This window comes from Lepidochelys olivacea (genome assembly GCF_965140295.1).
Source record: "Lepidochelys olivacea isolate rLepOli2 genome assembly, chromosome: 3".
Taxonomy (NCBI): Eukaryota; Metazoa; Chordata; order Testudines; family Cheloniidae; genus Lepidochelys; species Lepidochelys olivacea.
Genome location: NC_140413.1, coordinates 128261961 through 128282640, shown reverse-complemented (window position 1 = coordinate 128282640; position 20680 = coordinate 128261961). Strand labels below are relative to the sequence as shown.

Sequence of the window (20680 nt, the reverse complement as noted above, 5' to 3'; positions counted from 1 at the left end):
CAGACTAACACGGCTGCTACTCTGAAACCATTTACTCACATAGTTCTATTGTTCTTAAAAAGACTTTACTATTAAACTAAAATACCAATTATTAAGCTTAATAGCACTCAGCATCCAAAAAACCTCAAATGCTCACTCTGAGCTAGGACCGGAGGGGAACACAATCAAGGAAATCAAAGTAAGAGGAATTTCCTTTTTCTTTAAAAAATGAGCATAATTTACTCTTAAATCTTGTGAGAGAAGGTGATGTTATTTTAATCCCCTGCTGAGCTTGTATTGAGCACTCTAAACTTTGAAGTCTGTTTTTTTTTTTTCTGTTTTGTAAAGGAACAATCTTTTCTTCCTGTATGCTTAAACTGAAAAATAATACAATGTAATTTAAAAAATATGTTTAAACCCCACCACAAACTCCATTTTTTGTAAGTGGATATTTTGGAGCTCAGACTAGAAGCAGCCAGAAGGAGCAGATAACTTCAAGGATCAAAATAATTCTGTCTGTTTCACATTTATAATAGGAAGGCTGTTCAGAAACATGACTGATACAGGCAGCCTTTCCTTTTCTGATAGTCTGCTTCTGTTTAAATGGTGCATGCTGAAAGAAAGACAGACCTTTAAGTTTTCAATAACAGAACATTTCCTAAATGAATATGAAGCTCCTGGGTTTCAGGAGAGAGACTTTAGACAGGAGCATACTAAAAGGTGGATGCTCCTCTCAATATACATATGTAACCTGCATTGGGGTTAATTGGAAGTACTGCACATAGGTAGATAAGTAGGTAGGGACCTAAGGCACAATCCTGAGCTGAGACAAGCTCATGCTCTCTGCGGCTGGAAGGGTGGGGAGGGACAACAGTAACTCTAAGCTATCTCTAGGTCTTCCCCTGATCATAGAATCATAGAATATCAGGGTTGGAAGGGACCCCAGAAGGTCATCTAGTCCAACCCCCTGCTCAAAGCAGGACCAATTCCCAGTTAAATCATCCCAGCCAGGGCTTTGTCAAGCCTGACCTTAAAAACCTCTAAGGAAGGAGATTCTACCACCTCCCTAGGTAACACATTCCAGTGTTTCACCACCCTCTTAGTGAAAAAGTTTTTCCTAATATCCAATCTAAACCTCCCCCACTGCAACTTGAGACCATTACTCCTCGTTCTGTCATCTGCTACCATTGAGAACAGTCTAGAGCCATCCTCTTTGGAACCCCCTTTCAGGTAGTTGAAAGCAGCTATCAAATCCCCCCTCATTCTTCTCTTCTGCAGGCTAAACAATCCCAGCTCCCTCAGCCTCTCCTCATAACTCATGTGTTCCAGTCCCCTAATCATTTTTGTTGCCCTTCGCTGGACTCTCTCCAATTTATCCACAATCATGTGGTGTTCCTAGGTGAAAGTTATGGTTACTTTACTTCATAGTGGCTAGAACAATCCCTTACGGGCCATTTGGATCAGCAGAAATAATCACATTCAAGCTCTGTCCCCTCAGGCACTCTCTCTTGTCACCATCTGGACCTTCCATTCCCCCTGCACTGAGAGTGTGGGGGGGGCCCAAGAACTCCCACACACTTGGGGAATCCTCAGCAGCCTCTTCAGAGCAGCCTTAAGGGCACTTTGAGCTGCTAGGGCAGTTTAAGGGGCAGGGTACTTGGAGCCTTGGTCTGTGGAATGCCATGCTCAAGGGATAAGCATGCATTTCCTAAGGGTTGTCACTATTCAAAAAAAAAAAAAAAAAAAGGTTCCATGCACAGGTGCTGACCTTTACTTTTCCTCAGGGTGCTCCACCACCACTCCGCCCCAAGGCCCTGACCCTTCCCCCAAGGCCCCACCTTCGCTCTGCCTCTTCTCACCCCCGCTCTGCACCTCTCCCGAGACTCAACCCTCCCTCCACCCCTTTCCCCCAAAGCCCTGCCTTTGCTCCACTTCTTCCTGCCCCATCTCCACCTGCTCCCCGAGGCCCCCGCTTGCCCGCCACTCGCTGATCTCCACCCTCCCCCATACCCCTCCCCGAGCCACTAAACAGCTGTTTGGCAGCGCCACCTATCAGCTGTTTTGGTGGCACTGCCCAACAGCTGTGGCTGGTGGGTGCTGAGCACCCACTATTTTTTTTCCATGAGTGCTCCACCCCCAGAGCACACATGGAGTCGGTGCCTATGATTCCATGGTCATGTGGCTAGCCACATCACTCATATGACATCGTGGAAACAATGTCATAAAAGAAATCTGAATCAGATGTACAAAGAACATCCACAATTGAGTTGGATTAGGCAAGGAAGAAGAGAAAGAAAAAGAGAGGAAAGGAACTAATTAATGGATTTCTGTTTCAGTCCCACTGTTTACCGTTACAACCACTTCAAGGCCCCTTTTCTAGTGTACTGTTAATTAGCCTTAGTGGTTTTACTGCCCAGAAGTAATTAAAAATGTATATCAGTATTTATTTCTGGTAGTGTAATTTCCAAAACTGTTTTTAACTCCAGGGTCTCTATTTGATGCTGTCTCAACATCTACGACTGAGGATCATTAATTCTTAAGATGCTATTGAAGAAAGGTAGGTCACACTGCCTATTATTTTAAAAAATGTTTCAAAATTTAGCATTGCATAAATTTGTATCATGCAGAAAAAATAAAAACAAATGTACAATTAACTTAAAAAAGAAATTACACTTGTTTGAATTTGTTTTACCTCTGTTATAAGTAACACCTATATTTGCTATAACTGAAAGAGGCCAGAGAAAAATGTTACCCCTTTTTTTTTTTCAAATTTGTCCACGGTGTCTGATAAAATGTTCTAAATAGTCACTTCCATTATTTCCTGTCTGAGTGGGAGAATACCCTAATACTGAGTGACTGTCAGATTACAACATTGAAAATGACAGGTTTCAGAGTAGCAGCCGTGTTAGTCTGTATTCGCAAAAAGAAAAGGAGGACTTGTGGCACCTTAGAGACTAACCAATTTATTAGAGCATAAGCTTTCGTGAGCTTATGCATCTGAGGAAGTGAGCTGTAGCTCACGAAAGCTTATGCTCTAATAAATTGGTTAGTCTCTAAGGTGCCACAAGTCCTCCTTTTCTTTTTGCGAACATTGAAAATGTGATTGTAAACCCATAAAAACTGGCAAGAGAACTTGGGAAATAATTCAAAGTCATTTTTGAAAAACGGAATGGATTTCAAGTTGGTAGTGTCACTTTGCATTGTTTCCACCTACTTTTCAACTTACCCATCCAGCAGAGATGTAAGCAAAGGGGCCACATCTGCAAACACTGCGTCTTGAGACTCAGCAGCACTGTAAACTCTGAGGGGGAGGGAAAAGGAATGATTCATTGAACAAAAATGATCACTGTATTTCCAGTGTAATAACACAGACCAGAAAAATACACATCAGTTGCTGTGTGCCACTAACGCACAACTCAGGGTTTGCTGATGTGTTTCTATGACAACAATTACAGATTGTGTTTCAGAATACTTATTTACCTTTGAGACCGAAAGATCAGTAGAGGGAAACTACGCACTACTGTTCGGAAACTGCCTTTCCGAGCCAGGAAATGAAGAGGCAAGGAAAAAGAACTGAGCTACTACTTTGTTCAGGTAGCTGAGGCGGAGAATTTGGAGAGCACCTACAGATTATGTACAGAAGTCTCAGCTGCCTTTGATATACACTAGAAGAGAGATGCACACACTAAATGTCTTGGAGCAGGAGAGATGAAAGATCTAAAAAAGTAGTTTGCTTGTTCAGCGTGGTCCAGTGGTTAGAATAGGGGACTGGAAATCAGAATTCCTAGGTTCTACTTCTGTCTTTTGGAGGGGCTGTGGTCTTTATTACGATGTGATGGGGGGGGGGAATTCCTTGGGGATATGAATTCCTTGCACCCACATAGCTGCTTCAGGGAGACAGGAAGACTGGGAACAGAGTACCTAAAAGGAATTAATCTTGCCCAATCACCAGGCCCCTGAAGGGCCCCAGCATTCTCCTTGGACCACTCCTGTCTCCCAGCTGTATTGACCCACACTTTGTTTTCTTCCAATTGTCACTTGGCTGCTGGCGACCCTGATTCCTATGTTATGACATTAAGGAAGCATAGTACTCCCTTCTGTGATCCCCTAGGGCACCAGCTGTTCTCCCAGGGAATGGGGTTACTCAGCATGTGCTCCCCCTCATAGTGTCATAGAGTTTACGGCCAGAAGTGGGCCACTTTAGGTCAGCTAATCTGACTTCATGTATAGCATAGGCCACCAACGCCAAGCACCCACACACTAAAGCCAACAACCAAAATGACACCAAAGTATTACAGCCCACAGGGGAATACTAGACTATTATGTGCCACAGGAAGAGAATAAAAGGGACCGAGATGCACCAGTGCTTGAGGGCCCCACAATGGCAGGAAATGGTTAAGTAAGATATACCCAGATAATCCTGGCTAGTGATCCACACCCATATGTTGCAGAGGAAGGCCAAAACCCCCAAAGTCACTGCCCAAGCTGATCTAGGGAAAAATTCCTTCCCAACTCCACATATGGCAATCAGATAGACTCTGAGCATATGAGCAAGTACCAGCCAGCTATGCACTTGAAGAGAGAAAACGCTCCATGTTCCATCTCCAGCCATGGCCATCTCTGATGCTTCAGAGGAAGGAGATCAAAGAGCCTTCCAGAATACCCTTCCTGACCCCTGCGGCTGGCTGGCTGAAACCCTGAAGTATGAGTTTAAGGAGGCATGGCACATATGTGAAGGGTTTCACAGCTGCAGAGTCAGCACCACCAACATTTCGCCTTTTCATTATTAAGTATCTATTGACATAGCTCCTTGCACCACAGCATATTATCATCTCGCAAACATCATTGAATTTATCCTCATAACACCCGTGTGAGGCAGGGAAGTGCTAACAACTCCATTTTCCAGTTGGGGAACTGAGGCACAGAGAGACAATGTGATTTGCTCAAGCAGAGGTGATGTGTAGCGGGGGCATGTGGGATCAAGTGCCCTTCCCCAGACTGGCCTGCCAGAATCAGGGAGGGAGAGGGGCTCTGTCCTTCTCTCCCTGCACCTCACATACCCCCAGCACATTTGGCTACTCTCCCTGGCAGCCGGGAGGGGAGCGGGATGGAGCTGCTTGCTTTTGCTTGAGAGAGCCTGGCTGGGAGGCAGCAGTGGCCTGCTTACTGCCCAGGGTTGGCTGCAGGCGAGAGGGACCGAGCAAGCCAGAAACATGCTGGAGGGGAGAGGGGGCTTTGGCTTGCTCGGCCACTGTCCCTGGCAGCTGGGGCAACAGCAGACCGCCCCCAGCCCGGGCCCTGCTGTCAGGGACAGGTGCCAAATGACCGGAGCCCCACTTCCCCCTCTTCATACTTAGCCCCTGTCCCCGGCAGCCGAGCCTGGGCAGGTAACATGGGGTGGGGAGACCACGGTGGTCCCGGGCTGGGTGCAGGGTGGGGGGTTTACTGGGGAGAGAAGACATGTGAGGTGGTCATATGTCCTCTCCTTTAGATTGTGCCTCCCCCTTCTCCTCCAGTATGGAGAGGCACAAGTCGCCTATGTGCCCAAGGTCACACAGGAAGACTGTGGAAGAACAGGGAATGAAGCCAATATTCCTAAGTTTCAGTTCAGTGCCTCAACCACAAGACCACCCTTCTGATAAGCATTTTTCACTGCACAGAAACAAATGTTTTTCTTTTATGTTTAGAGTTGTGTGTTGCTTTTAAAAATAAGTTTTTGTGGAATGTAATAATTAAATTGAATTAGTTCTTCCACTCCTTAGCAAGTAGCAATGATAACATAACTCTTGGACAGAAATGATGATAATACCTTAACCAACTGTACACACTTTTCAAACTCAAGTAAAGACCCCAGCTAGTTTATATAGGTTACTTCTTAATCTACCCCCTACCACCTACAGCTTCAAAAACAAAGTACTAAATGCTCAGAATCCACACCTGAAAATAACAAATCAGAACCTCCTCCATTTCTTTCTTTTCTCTTAGCATCATGACTAAGTAACTCCCTAGAGATTACAACTTGAAACAAGTACAGTCTTGTTTATACAAGATGTACAAAGATAATATGAAAATCATTATCCACACTTAAGAATTTGACATATAAATGTAGGTAGATGTCTCTTTGAACAAACTTTATTTTCTGATGCCTCCCTACTTTTCCTTCCCTTCCTGCTCAACCTTATTCTGCAATGAATGATGTATCTTTTCAAGATGTTTTAACCCATTTGCTGATTAGAAGCAGGAATTTGGGTAGCAGCAAACAACATAAAATAGTCAATTTGCATGTGATCAAATATTCTGCTGTTTGTATATGCTACATTAAAAATGTAAATTAATGAATGTCACATTCTGCTCTTTACCATTTACCTATAAGGTTCTTCAGGTGTCTATTTGACCAAGATCCCGCCACTCTGATTCATTAAATGTACAAACACAGACTAAAGTGTTTGTGTTCACTGCAGATACACCTGTGTCTGGGGACCCAGTGACACAGGAACATAAAAACCGCCATGCTCAGTGAGACCCAAGTTCCATCTAGCCAAGTATCCAGCACCAGATATTTCCAAGAAAGGTGCAAGAAATACTGCAGTAGGCAGATGTGGGATAATATGTCTTCCATGAAGGTCTCATCGTAACCCTTAACAGTCAGAGATTGGTTTAGCCCCTGAAATACAAGGGTTAATAAATATCCTTTCCAAATTGTTCGTTAGCATTAACTAGTATAACTCTTGCTGTTCTTGCTACCCATAAAAACATCCAGTCTTCCTTTGAATCTCGATGAATTCTTGACCCAGATGGCATCCTGTGGCAATGAGTTCTACAGTCTAATTACATGTATGAAAAAGTATTTCCTGTTTAATAAGCAAATAGGCACTTGTCAAGCTTGATGGACAAATTCTGATTGTCTTGCTATTCCATTGACATGCTTTCAAAAAACAGAGACACCTACAAATATGCAGATATGGTAAAGCACTTATATTGAGAAAACAGTTACTGAATAACAAAACTACCTCCTGGTTATGTATGCATGCACATGCATACATTGCTGCATACTTTTCACGTCAGATCTTCAAGGTCAATCTGGTTGAACAAAAACATCCCCGAACTGTTTTTTCTCTGCTTCATTTATCACCCACACCATTTGAAATATTCATTAGCACTAAATCCCCGATCTTAAGGCAACGAGGCTCCATCTCAATTTGTCTTGAACTGATTTGATATTTCTCCCTAAAACATGTCAAAGCATCTCTCAGGAGATCCTCTGAGGACTGTTACGAAGGATTAACTGGGAAGGTGTTTATATGGGATGTGAATACTCAAATTGCCCTACATTGGTGCTGATGATATATAAAGCAGATAGAACAGAACTTAACTGACTCTTTGGTCAAGGCTAGAAACAGACGTGTTTTAATTAGTTATCTGGGACAATGGAATGTACAGCAAACCCAGGAAATCTGTTTGTACAAAATTACTTATTCTACTCGAAAGATGACAGATTCTTCCCAAAATGGATATTAATGCTAATTTCACCCTGAAAATTATTAGCTTCTTTTTTATTTTGCTAACTGATTCACTGATTAAATTATTAAAAGCATAAAATGCTGAAAGATGGAATTTTCTTCCTGAACTGAAATAAAATATTTTGACATTTATTAGTTCCATAAAAAGTTGCTAAAAAAATAAGCATTTTGAGTTCATAAGAACCATATGTTCTACTGTTTATAAAAATGAGCTGTGCTGGGACACTGAAAAAACATTCCCCCAAAACAGCATTCTTTGGGGGATTTACATTTTTTTTAAAATCCTTTTCCTGATTATCTGGGTGGTCACCACATGTCCAGAATCACAGCACCTCCAGAGTGTTTTGTAAAAGTACTACATACACGTTAATATATTGTGGCATATCTTTAACACCAAGACCTGATACTTATATTAAATGCCCAAAAACTTCATTAATAGAGTTCAGGTTGCCCAGTGATGCCTTGTGAGCTTCTACAATGTGGAGAGTGGCTAACTCAAACCTCTGAAAGCCAGGAAATGAAGAGTTACAGTACATGCCACCCCTGCAACGCAACCTTAACTCTGCCCCCTGAAGTTGGCAATAGCCAGGGAGAATGGTTCAGTAAGGTGTGGCGGTGCCATAAGAAGAAGACATGAGGATGTTCTAAGAGAATGTGTCATTATCTGTGTTGTGCACCACAGATTTGAATTCCAGCAGTGATCAGTAGGTTTCCAACTGCTATTCACTGTGTTAGGTACAGCTGTATTGAATGATGGAGGGAATAGTTGAAGCAGCCTAGCAGAACTATGCCTGTGATATGAGGAGAGTTGCATGTACACTTTGAAGGATCAAGCATACCATATTTCAGGACCAGTTCTGTAGGCTGTGTCAGTAGAGATGGCATAAGGATAGTCAAAAAAAAAGCATGCATGACAGTGGTCTCCAGGATTTAATAAGGGGTAAATGAAGGCAATGGGTCAGAAGGAATCCTTAGGGCAAGGGTGAAGGGCTGGTAACATTTCGCCAGTCAGAGGTGGTTTGTGTGGAGTAAGTTCAGTGTTCGAGTGCAGGCAAATCCTGTTTGCTACACCTGACCTAAACCCACGTTTCACCTTAGCAAAGAGATGGTGTTAGACTTTGTCCTATAGCGCTCAAGTGCTCTGCTCCCAGAGCGTTCAGCAGCATCTGTAAGGGCAGAGTGCTAATTTGTGTATTATTGGGGTGTTGGGGCATCACTCCAAGAGGGCAGAGATAAGGTTGTGTTGTGTGTGCAGTGAATACCTTAATTTTGTATTTCCTGGGTTTCACAGATTTAAGTTTGCATTACCTTAACTCCTCATTTCAGGGTTTCCAGAGGTTCAAGTTTAGCCATTCTCCACATTCTGGAGGGGCATGAGGCACCACTGCATAACCTTAACTCTGCATTAAGCATGTCATCTTGACCTACGCAACGACTGAGACATCATACTGCCTGGAAACACTCTTGCTTCAACAGAGGCCTAGTTTTGCGGCAGATGTACATTTTACTCTTTTAGGAACATCAGTTTGGCACACGCAGACCTGGAGTTCTAAACTATCTTTAAAATCTTTTTCACTATTGCTTCCCTAAAAGGGCAATGAGATAAATCCTACGCAACTGGGATCAATGCAGGGTGCATCAGAGCCATAGTTTGAGCCCCATGTGTGCACAAAATAATGTTACAAGAATAAGGTGATTTTATAAAATGCTGTTTTTTTAGGAGTGCGGGCACTATATCTGAGGAACACCTTACTCAAAAGACCTCAAATTTGGACTACCACCACCACCACCACCTAGCACTTCCATGAGAAATGGCAAGTTCCAAGACAATCCAAGTCAGCATGTGGATTTTTTGAGAGCTCGAAACAGTCCACCTTTAAAAAGAAAGTGATGCTTAATCTTAACTATAGCAGAGCTGGGGCTTCACTACAATTCCAAATTGTGGGTAGCAAGGATAGACTAATGGACTGAACACTGGACTAAGATTCAAAACACGCAGGGTTTTTTTTTCCATAGATACTAAGGTCAGAAGGGACCATTATGATCATCTAGTCTGACCTCCTGCACAACGCTGGCCACAGAATCTCACCCACCCACTCCTGCGAAAAACCTCACCTATGCCTGAGCTATTGAAGTCCTCAAATCGTGGTTCAAAGACTTCAAGGAGCAGAGAATCCTCCAGCAAGTGACCCGTGCCGCATGCTATAGAGGAAGGCGAAAAACCTCCAGGGCCTCTTCCAATCTGCCCTGGAGGAAAATTCCTTCCCGACCCCAAATATGGCGATCAGCTAAACCCTGAGCATATGGGCAAGATTCACCAGCCAGATACTACAGAAAATTCTTTCCTGGGTAAGTCACAGATGCTTGGCTCAGTCACAGATGTCCTCTGTGACCTTGGGCAAGTTACTTAATCTATCCTGTGGCTCAGTTCCTCATCTGTAAAATGGGGATTATAGTACTTTCCTATTTCAGAGTGATGTTGTGAAGATTAACAATTGCAGTGTGCTCAGATACCACTATGATGAGGGTCATATCAGTACCTAAGATAGATATTAAATTTGGAATATTAGCTCTCTTCTTCATTTGGAATTGTAGGATGAAAACACTATCTAATCTAATTTCTGCAGTGCTTTGTGTCATGGGAAGCACCTCATCACCAAATAAATGAGAAAAATGAGCATGTTATACTATCAACTCCTGCTAAGAAATCAATTTTTATATTTACAGAATCTCACAACAATCCAGAAAGCGTTTCAAGATCACCCACCTGTCAAACTGAAATGTCTTGTTGATCAAAGTATGACCAGGACGATTGCATTTTACAAGGACAGTTTCCTAACAGAAAAACAAAGTGGTTACAATTAGAACATATAGCATAAGTGAACATACAACAAGAAGCCCCTCTTCTGGCCAAGTTCGTCATCAGAAGCAAGCTCCCCACAGACCTGGATCCACCAACAGAAAATGGCACCAGACCTGCCAAAACAATGATGCAAAACCTGCAAACATATCTCCACTGCTACAATGATCAATACCCCTGACAATACACATTTCAAGACCCATGGGTCCTACGCATGTTTATCACAATGTGTGATAAGACAGGAGACATTCCAGAAGACTGGAAAAGGTCAAATATAGTGCCCATCTATAAAAAGGGAAATAAGGACAACCTGGGGAATTATAGACCAGACAGCTTAACTTCTGTACCTGGAAAGATAATGGAGCAAATAATTAAGCAATCAATTTGCAAACAGCTAGAAGATAATAAGGTGATAAGTAACAGTCAGCATGGATTTGTCAAGAACAAATCATGTCAAACCAACCTGATAACTTTCTATGACAGGGTAACAAGCCTTGTGGATGGGGGGAAGCGGTAGATGCGGGTACATCTTGACTTTAGTAAGGCTTTTGATACTGTCTCTATGACCTTCTCATAAACAAACTAGGGAAATACAACCTAGATGGAGCTACTATAAGGTGGGTGCATAACTCCTAGAAAATCGTTCCCAGAGAATAGTTATCAGTGATTCATAGTCAAAGCTGGAAGGGCGTAACGAGTGGGGTCCCGCAGGGATCGGTTCTGGATCCGGTTCTGTTCAATATCTTCATCAATGATTTAGATAATGGCATAGAGAGTACACTTATAAAGTTTGCAGATGATACCAAGCTGGGAGGGGTTGAAAGTGCTTTGGAGGATAGGATTAAAATTCAAAATGATCTGGACAAACTGGAGAAAGGATCTGAAGTAAATAGGATGAAATTCAGTAAGAACAAATGCAAAGTACTCCACTTAGGAAGAACAATAAGTTGCACACATATAAAATGGGAAATGACTGCCTAGGAAGGAGTACTGCGGAAAGGGATCTGGGGGTCATAGTGGATCACAAGCTAAATATGAGTCAACAGTGTCACGCTGTTGCAAAAAAAGCAAACATCATTCTGGGATGTATTAGCAGGAGTACTGTAAGCAAGAAACGAGAAGTAATTCTTTCGCTCTACTCCGCGCTGATTAGGCCTCAACTGGAGTATTGTGTCCAGTTCTGGGTGCCACATTTCAGGAAAGATGTAGACAAATTGGAGAAAGTCCAGAGAAGAGGAACAAAAATGGTTAAAGGTTTAGAAAACATGACATATGAGGGAAGATTGAAAACATTGGGTTTGTTTAGTCTGGAGAAGAGAAGACTGAGGGGGGACATGATAATTTTCAAGTACATAAAAGATTGTTACAAGGAGGAGGGAGAAAAACTGTTCTTCTTAACCTCTGAGGACAAGAAGCAGTGGGCTTAAGTTGCAGCAAGAAAGGTTTAGGCTGGACATTAGGAAAAACTTCCTAACTATCAGAGTGGTTAAGCACCAGAATAAATTGCCTAAGGAGGTGGTGGAATCTCCATCATTGGGGATTTTTAAGAGCAGGTTGGACAAACACCTGTCAGGGATGACCTAGATAATACTTAGTCCTGCCTTGAGTGCAGGGGACTGGACTAGATGACCTCTCGAGGTCCCTTCCAGTTCTATGATTCTATGTGATGTACCTCATCCAGTGCACCAAATGCCCCAACACCTACTATTTGGTGAAACCAGACAATCACTACACTCTTGAATGAACTCACACAGAAAGATGATAAAAAACAAAAACACCGCATCACCCATGGACAACACTCTTCACAAAATGATCATTCCATATCTGACCTCTCAGACTCTGTCCTCAAAGGAAATCTGCACAGCACCTTCAAAAGATGAGTGTGGGAGCTTAAATTCATACCTTTTCTAGACACTAAAAATCATATTTTTAAAGATACTGGATTTATGGCTCATTACAACAATCTGTAACCCCCAACCCCCCTTTTTTGTCCTGTTACTGCAAAGGTGACACTCTGAGTACCTTTCCCAGACCTGAAGAAGAGCTCTGTGTAAGCTCAAAAGCTTGTCTCTCTCACCAACAGAAGTTGGTCCAATAAAAGATAGCACCTCACCCACCTTGTCTCAAGAAATGTCTACTGTGTTTAAAGTTTCAACATACAGCATGAATTTAGGAATTATCATACTAGAAAAGACCACCTGGTCTCAGGCTTTGTTTTCATTAGGAACGTGTGTCGGTACTACGCCACTCAGGGTGTGGAAAATCCACACCCTGAACGATGTAGTTATACCAACCTAACCCCTGGTGTAGACAGTGCTATATTGATGGGAGGACTTCTCCTGTTGACATAGCTACCGCCTCACGGGAAGGTAAAGTACCTATGCCAACGAGAGAAGCTCTTGTCGGCATATGCTGTGTTTTCACTGAAGCACTGCAGCAGCGCAACTGCGCCACAGCATTGTAATTGGAGACCTGCCCTTATATCCTGTTTCCAGCATTCACCAATTCTTGATGTGTCAGAGAAAAATCACAAAATTTCCATAATGCAGCTAATTGCTTAGATTGTAAACTCTTACTTAGATTGTATACTCTCTTGGGCAAGAGCAATCTTTTTGTTCTGTGTTGAAAGTACAGCGCCTTGTACAATGGGGTACTGGTCCATGAGTGGGGTTCCTAGAGACTACCACCATACAAATAATAATAATAAAGAGCAATAATGTTCTTCATGACTGTTGCCAGCGATCAGTTTATATCCAGGGGTTGAGGCAGTCAGAAGATTTTAACTGTTCAAAAACTTACATAGGAAAATGTTTTCAGAACTTTTTTCCCCCTACAGTTCAACCAGCTCTATCTTAAATAATAAGAATCAATACCTTTTGTAGTTGCCCTCTTAACTATTTTAACTGCAGGTGGTACTGTCATTCATATAGAAGACCATATATGAAAAATGCCACTTCTGGGCCTGATTATTTACTCATATTTTTGTGCCCACAATTGAACTGCAGATGAAATTACATAGAAATATCATGGTAATCCACAGTGGAGAAACGGGACATAGTAAAATTGCTGGCGTTCAATGAGACTTGAGTAAAATACAATTTCTAAATGTATTATGTAGTAGTTTTTGCAAGTGTCAGTGGCTCTTTAAAGCCTAGGCAGAGTGCAAACACAGCACCTTGGCATAACTCAAATCCTGGAGTGCTTTTCTGCTCTCCTCAAATGTGTTTTTAACTGCAGACAAAAATAAAGTACAATCACAAAGATTTACAGTATTTCCCCCAACAGCTCAAGGGGTGGCACATAAAATATTTTTAATGACAACTCATCCGATGCCAAGGAGTTTCATAGCTACCTCAGATTTTATTATATTTTACTGGAGTGCAGAAGAAAAATCTATTATGTTTCCAATAACACAGAATCAGAAAACTAACTTGGAGGGGTAACATTAATACCTTTCAAATAACAACTCAAACCAGTGGCTGAGTGTGCTCCCAATACTCTGAATGATGGGCTATATCGTTGAACCAATGTCTCTACATAATAATATGCCCAGCACACAGGTGGCTAATAAATCAGGGAGAACAACACCGCAGATGCCTGAATTTCTTATGTTGAATTTACAAGTCCTGCTTCCTCAAGGAAGACAAGTATTGGTGTACCATTGCTGATTTACCTACACCAAACTCACCCTGTAGATTCAACTAACCTAGGATGGACAATATATTGGGCAAATTTAGAGGAGATATAAACGGTGGTGGAGATATAAATCAGTGGGAGCTGGTGTACCTGACAAATGTAGAGAGAAGAAAGGTGGAGTTGTTACAGAAAAATAAACCAACAAGTTGTGGAGCGAAAGTCAGGGGTGTGAGGTGGGGCAGTGGATTTATGAAAATATTTTCTGATTCAGAAATGGAAATCTATTTTCAGAACAGTTTCCTTCCAAAATAAGTAATGAAAGAGAAAAAAATCCCACTTGTTTAGCACAGGAAGGAAAAATGTGTTTGTGGGCAGAGGTTTTGATAGGGGAATGTATGGTAAGCTTCCTTCTTTAGGGGCTTAGTATGGCTTAAGACAGCTTCCATTACTGCTGGCCAACAGCAGCTCTGCAGGTTTCTCTAGATACACAACTATGGAGGTTACTCCCTATCCAGACGGAGCAATTTCCCTGTTAGTAGTGGCCACGAAATACCTACAGTTGTATTATACAGCCATCCAAGAGTGCTTCCTCTTCTAGTGGCAGTCACAGACTCCTCCCAGTCCAAATGCCATTATGGCAATTAGGCTCATGGAAATGATGTCAGGTTACACCCTAAATAAGGCTAAGATTTTGTCACGGTTATTTTTAGTAAAAGTCACGGACAGGTCACAGGCAACAAACAAAATTCACAAAGACCGTGACTTTTACTAAAAATAACTGTACAAGCCTCGGCAGAGGCGCACAGCCACAGCCCCCACCATGGGGCAGGGGCGCACGGCCCTGGCGGCAGACCCCACTGCGGGGCTATGTGGGGAGCATAGCCCCAGCTCCAGCTTCAGCTGCTGACAGCTGAAACAGTCACGGAGGTCCGGTAAAGTCACGGAATCCGTGACTGTCGTGAGCTCCATGACTAAATCGTAGCCTTAATCATAAATATTCTCAGTCTGCCCCTGACACACCAATGTGAGGAGCTCTGGCTAAGTGAAATTCAGAGAACCAAGGAAAGAAATTTAAATGACTTGTGAGGACCAAAGATGAAGTCTCTGGGTCTGACAGACCCATAACAGAGTTGTCACCTAGGAAGAGAAGGTTCCTATTGGGCTGAAAATTTACATTCACTCAGTACTATTCCCAAAAAACAATAGGAGTCCCTCTGCATCATCTTTGTTACTGGAAGAAAGGCTCTCTCTCACCAACCATCTCCTCTTGAACACCTCAAAAAAGAAGAAGTTTTAAAAGTGATTTAACAGAGAAAAATAGGCACCCAGTTCACTCCTGGGGGAATTCTGTGCCAAAAAAATTAAATTCTGCACCCAATACTTTAAAATTCTGCATATTTTATTTGCCAAAATAACACAATATAATGATGCCAGTTTCAATTATTTTGGTAATTTATTTCAAAAAAACTGTCAGCATGTATGTCTTTTCGAATTTTTTTTTTGACAAATAGATTCCTTACTAGGCATATTAATACAGAACTTTGAGTAATAATTCATTTAAACAACAATACAGAAGCACATTTCCCATAGCCCTAAGAATCAGTGCAAAGGCTTGGGGGAGTCAGGGGTAATGGAGGAGCTTCTTTTTCTTCAGTGCTTAGCCAGATAGTTGGCTGTAGCAAGTGTTCGCCATTTGGTCCGTTCCTCACAACCGCAAAGGCTTGATGGCCTCAGAGTCCAACATCGAAACAGACTTGATGAACCCATAATAGGGGGTCTACCTCTGGGCTGCCTCCACTCCTCGGTTGGTGGAATTTCATCCCAGATGTTACAAGCCACCTGGAGAAAGGCGTTCACTGGAACATCTTGTGGCATCCTTGTGACATGTCTGAAAAGTGTAAGGCGCCGCCTGCGGACAATGGCCCCAGTAGTCTGTAGACCCAAATGACCATAAACATTTGCATTACGGATGAAGTCATTCCACTTTATGGCCATTATACGACATTCACATTTTGTGTGGAAAGCCTCCAGCTTTGTCCAGTCTGTGCGGCGTAGTGTCCATGTTTTGCAGCCGTACAACAGCATGGGAAGGATACAGCCCCCCCCACCCCGTCTGACCTGTACCTATTCGTGGTGGGGGGGTGTAACATCTGAAGTAGGGGATTGTTCGTTGGAGCTATGCTATCAGCGATGAAAGCTTGTGCAAAATATTACCTTAGGCATTATGCGAGGTGGACAGATCCAATGTGAACCCTGAAAATGATGGCTAACACAGGCAGCGAAGATGCAGGGCAGCAGCTGCACCTAGCTACCCGAGGTGAGTCAGAAAGACTCAACAGCTTGGGTCACACAGCGTGGAGCTAGTACTGGTAGACCAGGAAAAGGGTCCCACGACTGCACTTCTGTCTCATCCTAATGGGACAAGGTATTTCCTGGGATAATCATTCACTCTTGTTTTTTTGACCATGAATAACCTAGTATTCAGCACCAGGGTTAAAGCCCCTGCCTTACTTTCAGCTGTAGATGCCTTGTTGATGTCATCTCCCCTTGGTGCAAACATGACGGGTTTGTGCCAAAGCCTTCTGGGGACACGCATCCTCTGACGTCAGCTGGCAAGTCTGCAGTACATTATGACAATGCATCCAAGTGTATCTCGGATCTCCAACAGTCCACCAAAATTGCAACTCAGAATGTTGCAACTCTTCACAGGCATGATCATCAGGTCGCTGTCTCATGCAAAATGGACCGTCTTGGTACATCAATCACAGGACTAACCGAAGCAAGGCCAATAGATCACGGACGTCATGAGGTGGAAGATTCTTTACTTCTGTATTCTGGCAGCCCCAACCATTTATATGGGGTAGCAAGGCCAAGTCTTTCCTGACAACCTAGATGCTTGGGTCTCCTTGTTTACTTACTGCATGTCTTAAACATCGGCACAGTTACCTCACTCATAGTAGTCTATGCGCCGACAGAGGAATCTGTTGACTCAGTTAAAGATCATTTCTACGATCAATTGGAACATCCAGTATGCACAGTCCCTCCACATGATAATCTCACGATCCTGGGAGACCTAAATGCAGTTACTGGCTCCCTGAGAACTGGGTTTAAGCAGGTCATTGGTTATTATGGTTCAGGAACACCCAGTGATAAGTCTCGCCACTAGCTTACATTTCTGTATCTCCCAGAATCTTTCCATTCTTGGGCCATGGTTCAAGCAGCGACGCATATGCCAGATGTCATGGATCTCTCATGATGGCGTCACTCAGAAGGAGTTGGACCACATCATTACATTAAATAGGCATCTCTTCGCCTCCTGTAGAGTATATCATGGGGCAAAATGCGCAGCGAACACAAATCACCATCTAATGGTCGTCCATATGGTGTTGATACTCCAACGAGCAGGTAAGCCCTCTGTGATGATGAAGAACTTTGACATCGACTCACTCCGTGTGCCAGGTTTAGCCAACAGTTTTTGTATCCACGTCAGCAACAGATTCTCTGCTCTAGCTAATCTGCCAGACAACATGGAGGTTGACTGGTCCCTGTTCACTTCTACCCTCAACCAATCTGCTGAGCAGACGATTGGCTATAGACATCCAGCATGCCGACCACGGTTATCAGAGGAGGCTTTCCAGATAATTAAATTGAAGGCCGTAGCCCACCAGCATGGTCATAAGCGCACTCATAATCAGCTGAAGCAAAAATTTAACACCCTGGCACTCTGCGATCGCAAGGCATATTATAACCAAGTGGCGGATGATGTCAAATTTGGCTTAGCCAGGGGCGACTTGAAGCCAGCATTCTGCGCCATTCGCAACCTCAGTGGTCAAGAGATAGTCACTACAAACGGCATCCTGAATGACAGCCAAGGCCATCCATGTAAATCGGATGATGACATTCTCTCGCGCTGGGTGGAACATTATCACAGTGTCCTGAACCATCCTCCAGCTGCTGCTTGTTCAGAGCTAGATGATCTGGCAGTCATTGCGGTTCCGGATCCAGATATTTGTATTGATGCACCAACACTGGATGAAGTGAAGTGTGCCACCTCTAAACTGAAAAACAGATGTGCAGCTGGTGCTAATGGCATTCCCTCAGAGCTGCTAAAATGTGCTATTGATCCTGTAGCAGAATCACTTCTGGCCATCTTTCGTCTGGTGTGGAGAACTGGAACCCTGCCAACTGCATGGAAGGACGGTATTGTGATCTCACTCTATAAGGGCAAGGGACCGCGCAGCGAATGTAAGAGCTATAGGCTGATCACCTTGCTCTCCGTTTCAGGGAAGGTGTTTGCGTATGTTTTGCTGGCATGCCTGGAGCCTTTGCTAAATCGGAAGCGTCGTCCCCAACAGTCAGGCTTTACGAGGAACAGGTCCGCATTAGACACCATTTTGGCCCTTCGCTTGTTGTCAGAGATACATTGCGAGTCCAGGAAGCCCCTGCACGTAGCGTATGTTGATCTTTAGGCTGCATTTGATTCAGTAGACCGTGTTGTGTTATGGAAGGCCTTAAAGGGGGTAGGTGTCCCTACCACTCTGCTGGACTTGATTAGAGAGCTGCATAATGGAACCACTGCCCGTGTTCGTCTGGGGAACCAGATGTCAGTGCCTTTTAAATAGGTATCTGGTGTTAGGCAGGGTTGTGTTCTGGCCCCTGCACTCTTTTGTCGGGCAATGGATTTCATAATGCAGCATTCCGTCAGGTCCATAGGCATTGAGATTGGTGATCTCTTGCTCACAGACCTTGACTAAACTGATGACATTGTTCTTTTAGTACAGAGCCCCGACAGGGTTCGTGAGGCACTCTAGCATATGGAGGAGGAGTCAGCAAAGATTGGTCTCCATGTTTCATGGTCAAAGACAAAACTGCAAAATCTAGGACCAGGTCCACCTGAAATTCCTCTCTCTTTGAACAACGAAACCATCAAATCAGTTTCCAGCTTTTGCTATCTTGGTTCTATACATACCAGCTCCTCCAATTCTTACATGGAGGTTCTCCATCGGATTGGCATCACAGCATCTGCCATGGGCCGTTTACAACGGCTATGGAATCAACATCATCTTAGTATGACAACCAAGTTCAGGATTTATTCGTGCTGTATCCTTCCCAATGGAGGAGCTGAGAGGAAGTAATTGCTGGGAAGGAGCCTGGGAGTGAACCTGAAGGGTTTTGGATGTGGGTGGGAGAAGTATGAAAGAGGTGTTTTTTTGGGGGGAGTGGGAAAGGGATTAGGAAGTTGTGGAGCCTTCCACCATGCAGACCCTGTCTGACCCCTAGCCTCTCCCATTCAGCCAGGAATGGCTGCCCCTGTCCCCCTGCACCTCCACTTCCCACTCAGCCAGGCATGGCTGCCCCTGTCATTGCGCAGTAATCCCCCAGGAGTACTAGTTGCTCTCTCCTCTCTGCAGACCCAATACACTAGTCACTCCCACAGGCAGAATATTCTCAGTGAGAGACAGGGACAAGTAGAGGATAAGAAGTTGCAGAGTGCATAAAGTAATGGCCTCATTTATAGAAACTCCCTTTCACCCAAGCTGCTATACAACTTCGGGGATGCTCATTGGTGTTGATCTGTCCCACAGTTAGGTCAACCTGGTGCACAGCCAATACCTACATCCTTCCAAAGCTCAAAAAGATGGATAACCTCTACTAAAGAGAGTCCACAATAAGCAACTGCCATCCCCACACCGCCAGCTTCAAGATAAGTCGTTGTTACTGTTCAGTTGAACAGTTAGGCTTACCACATGAAAACATAGAAGCAGCCTTGCCAACCAAATGTTGAATGAGAAAATCTGAAAACCCAGACATATGCTCTTTCAAATCTCACAAGCCAACAGATTTGAATTAAATAAGAAATTAAACAAGAAAATACCTTGGAGACAGTCACCCTGGAGCCCTGATGCAATAGCCAGATTCTCCATATGAAAATGATTTTATTTATAGATGTAATCTAAGGCTTTAAAATCTTGAATTAGCTCAGAAATTGAAAATAAATACTGTGCTGTACAGCCAATAAAAACCTAAACCCTTTTTAGATTTTGGGTTTGAAATAATGACTCTGAAGACAAGACATACAAGACTGTAAAAAAGATCACTTGCCTCTTTTCCAGATTTAATTATAAGAATCCCTAAATAAACAGGATGGAAGTTACTTGAATTTTACTCTTCTCTGAACAGACTCAATCCCTCTTACCTCCTTCCCAAATCCAAGGTCATTTTGGCCAGGTTTCAGCGCTGCCTATACTACAGTTTAATCTGCATTACGCAAAACCTTATTCAACACAGTTCTTGATAGGTAGGTAGAAAGAGTCCACCTACCGCTATAGATATATCTGTGTTGGGACAGGGTTGCAATGGAACTGTCCCCCTTTGTCATGGTTAAAACACAGCTCAGTCTTGCAGCGGAGACAGGACAGAATCATGACATATCTAAAGTTCTAGCACAGTTCAGGGACATGGTCAAAACATAGTTAGAGCCCATCTGTAAGACCAAACTATATTTTACTATGTAGGAGAACTGTCTTGTGACTTGGTCCCCCAACACACCTGTATTTGTACTGCAGATGGGCTCTAATGAGAAGAGCATAGACAAGTGCCTAACCATGCTATAAGCACAATTTTGTGAAATATTTTATAACATGATTAGGCCCTACCTACAATGGTCTAGGAAACACTGCTAGCC

General features: G+C 43.3%; 1 protein-coding gene across 1 annotated transcript in view; it reads right to left on the bottom strand.

Annotated features, from left to right (window-relative positions):
• The window catches only part of KIF25 (kinesin family member 25), a 72029-nt gene that overhangs the window by 21572 nt on the left and 29777 nt on the right, over positions 1-20680 (bottom strand). Inside the window, exons 8-9 of the mRNA XM_084624840.1 lie at positions 10267-10334; positions 3206-3280 (exon numbers count right to left, since the gene is read on the bottom strand). Coding sequence (XP_084480966.1) covers positions 3206-3280; positions 10267-10334 — 143 coding nt within the window. The remainder of the gene's footprint in view (positions 1-3205; positions 3281-10266; positions 10335-20680) is intronic.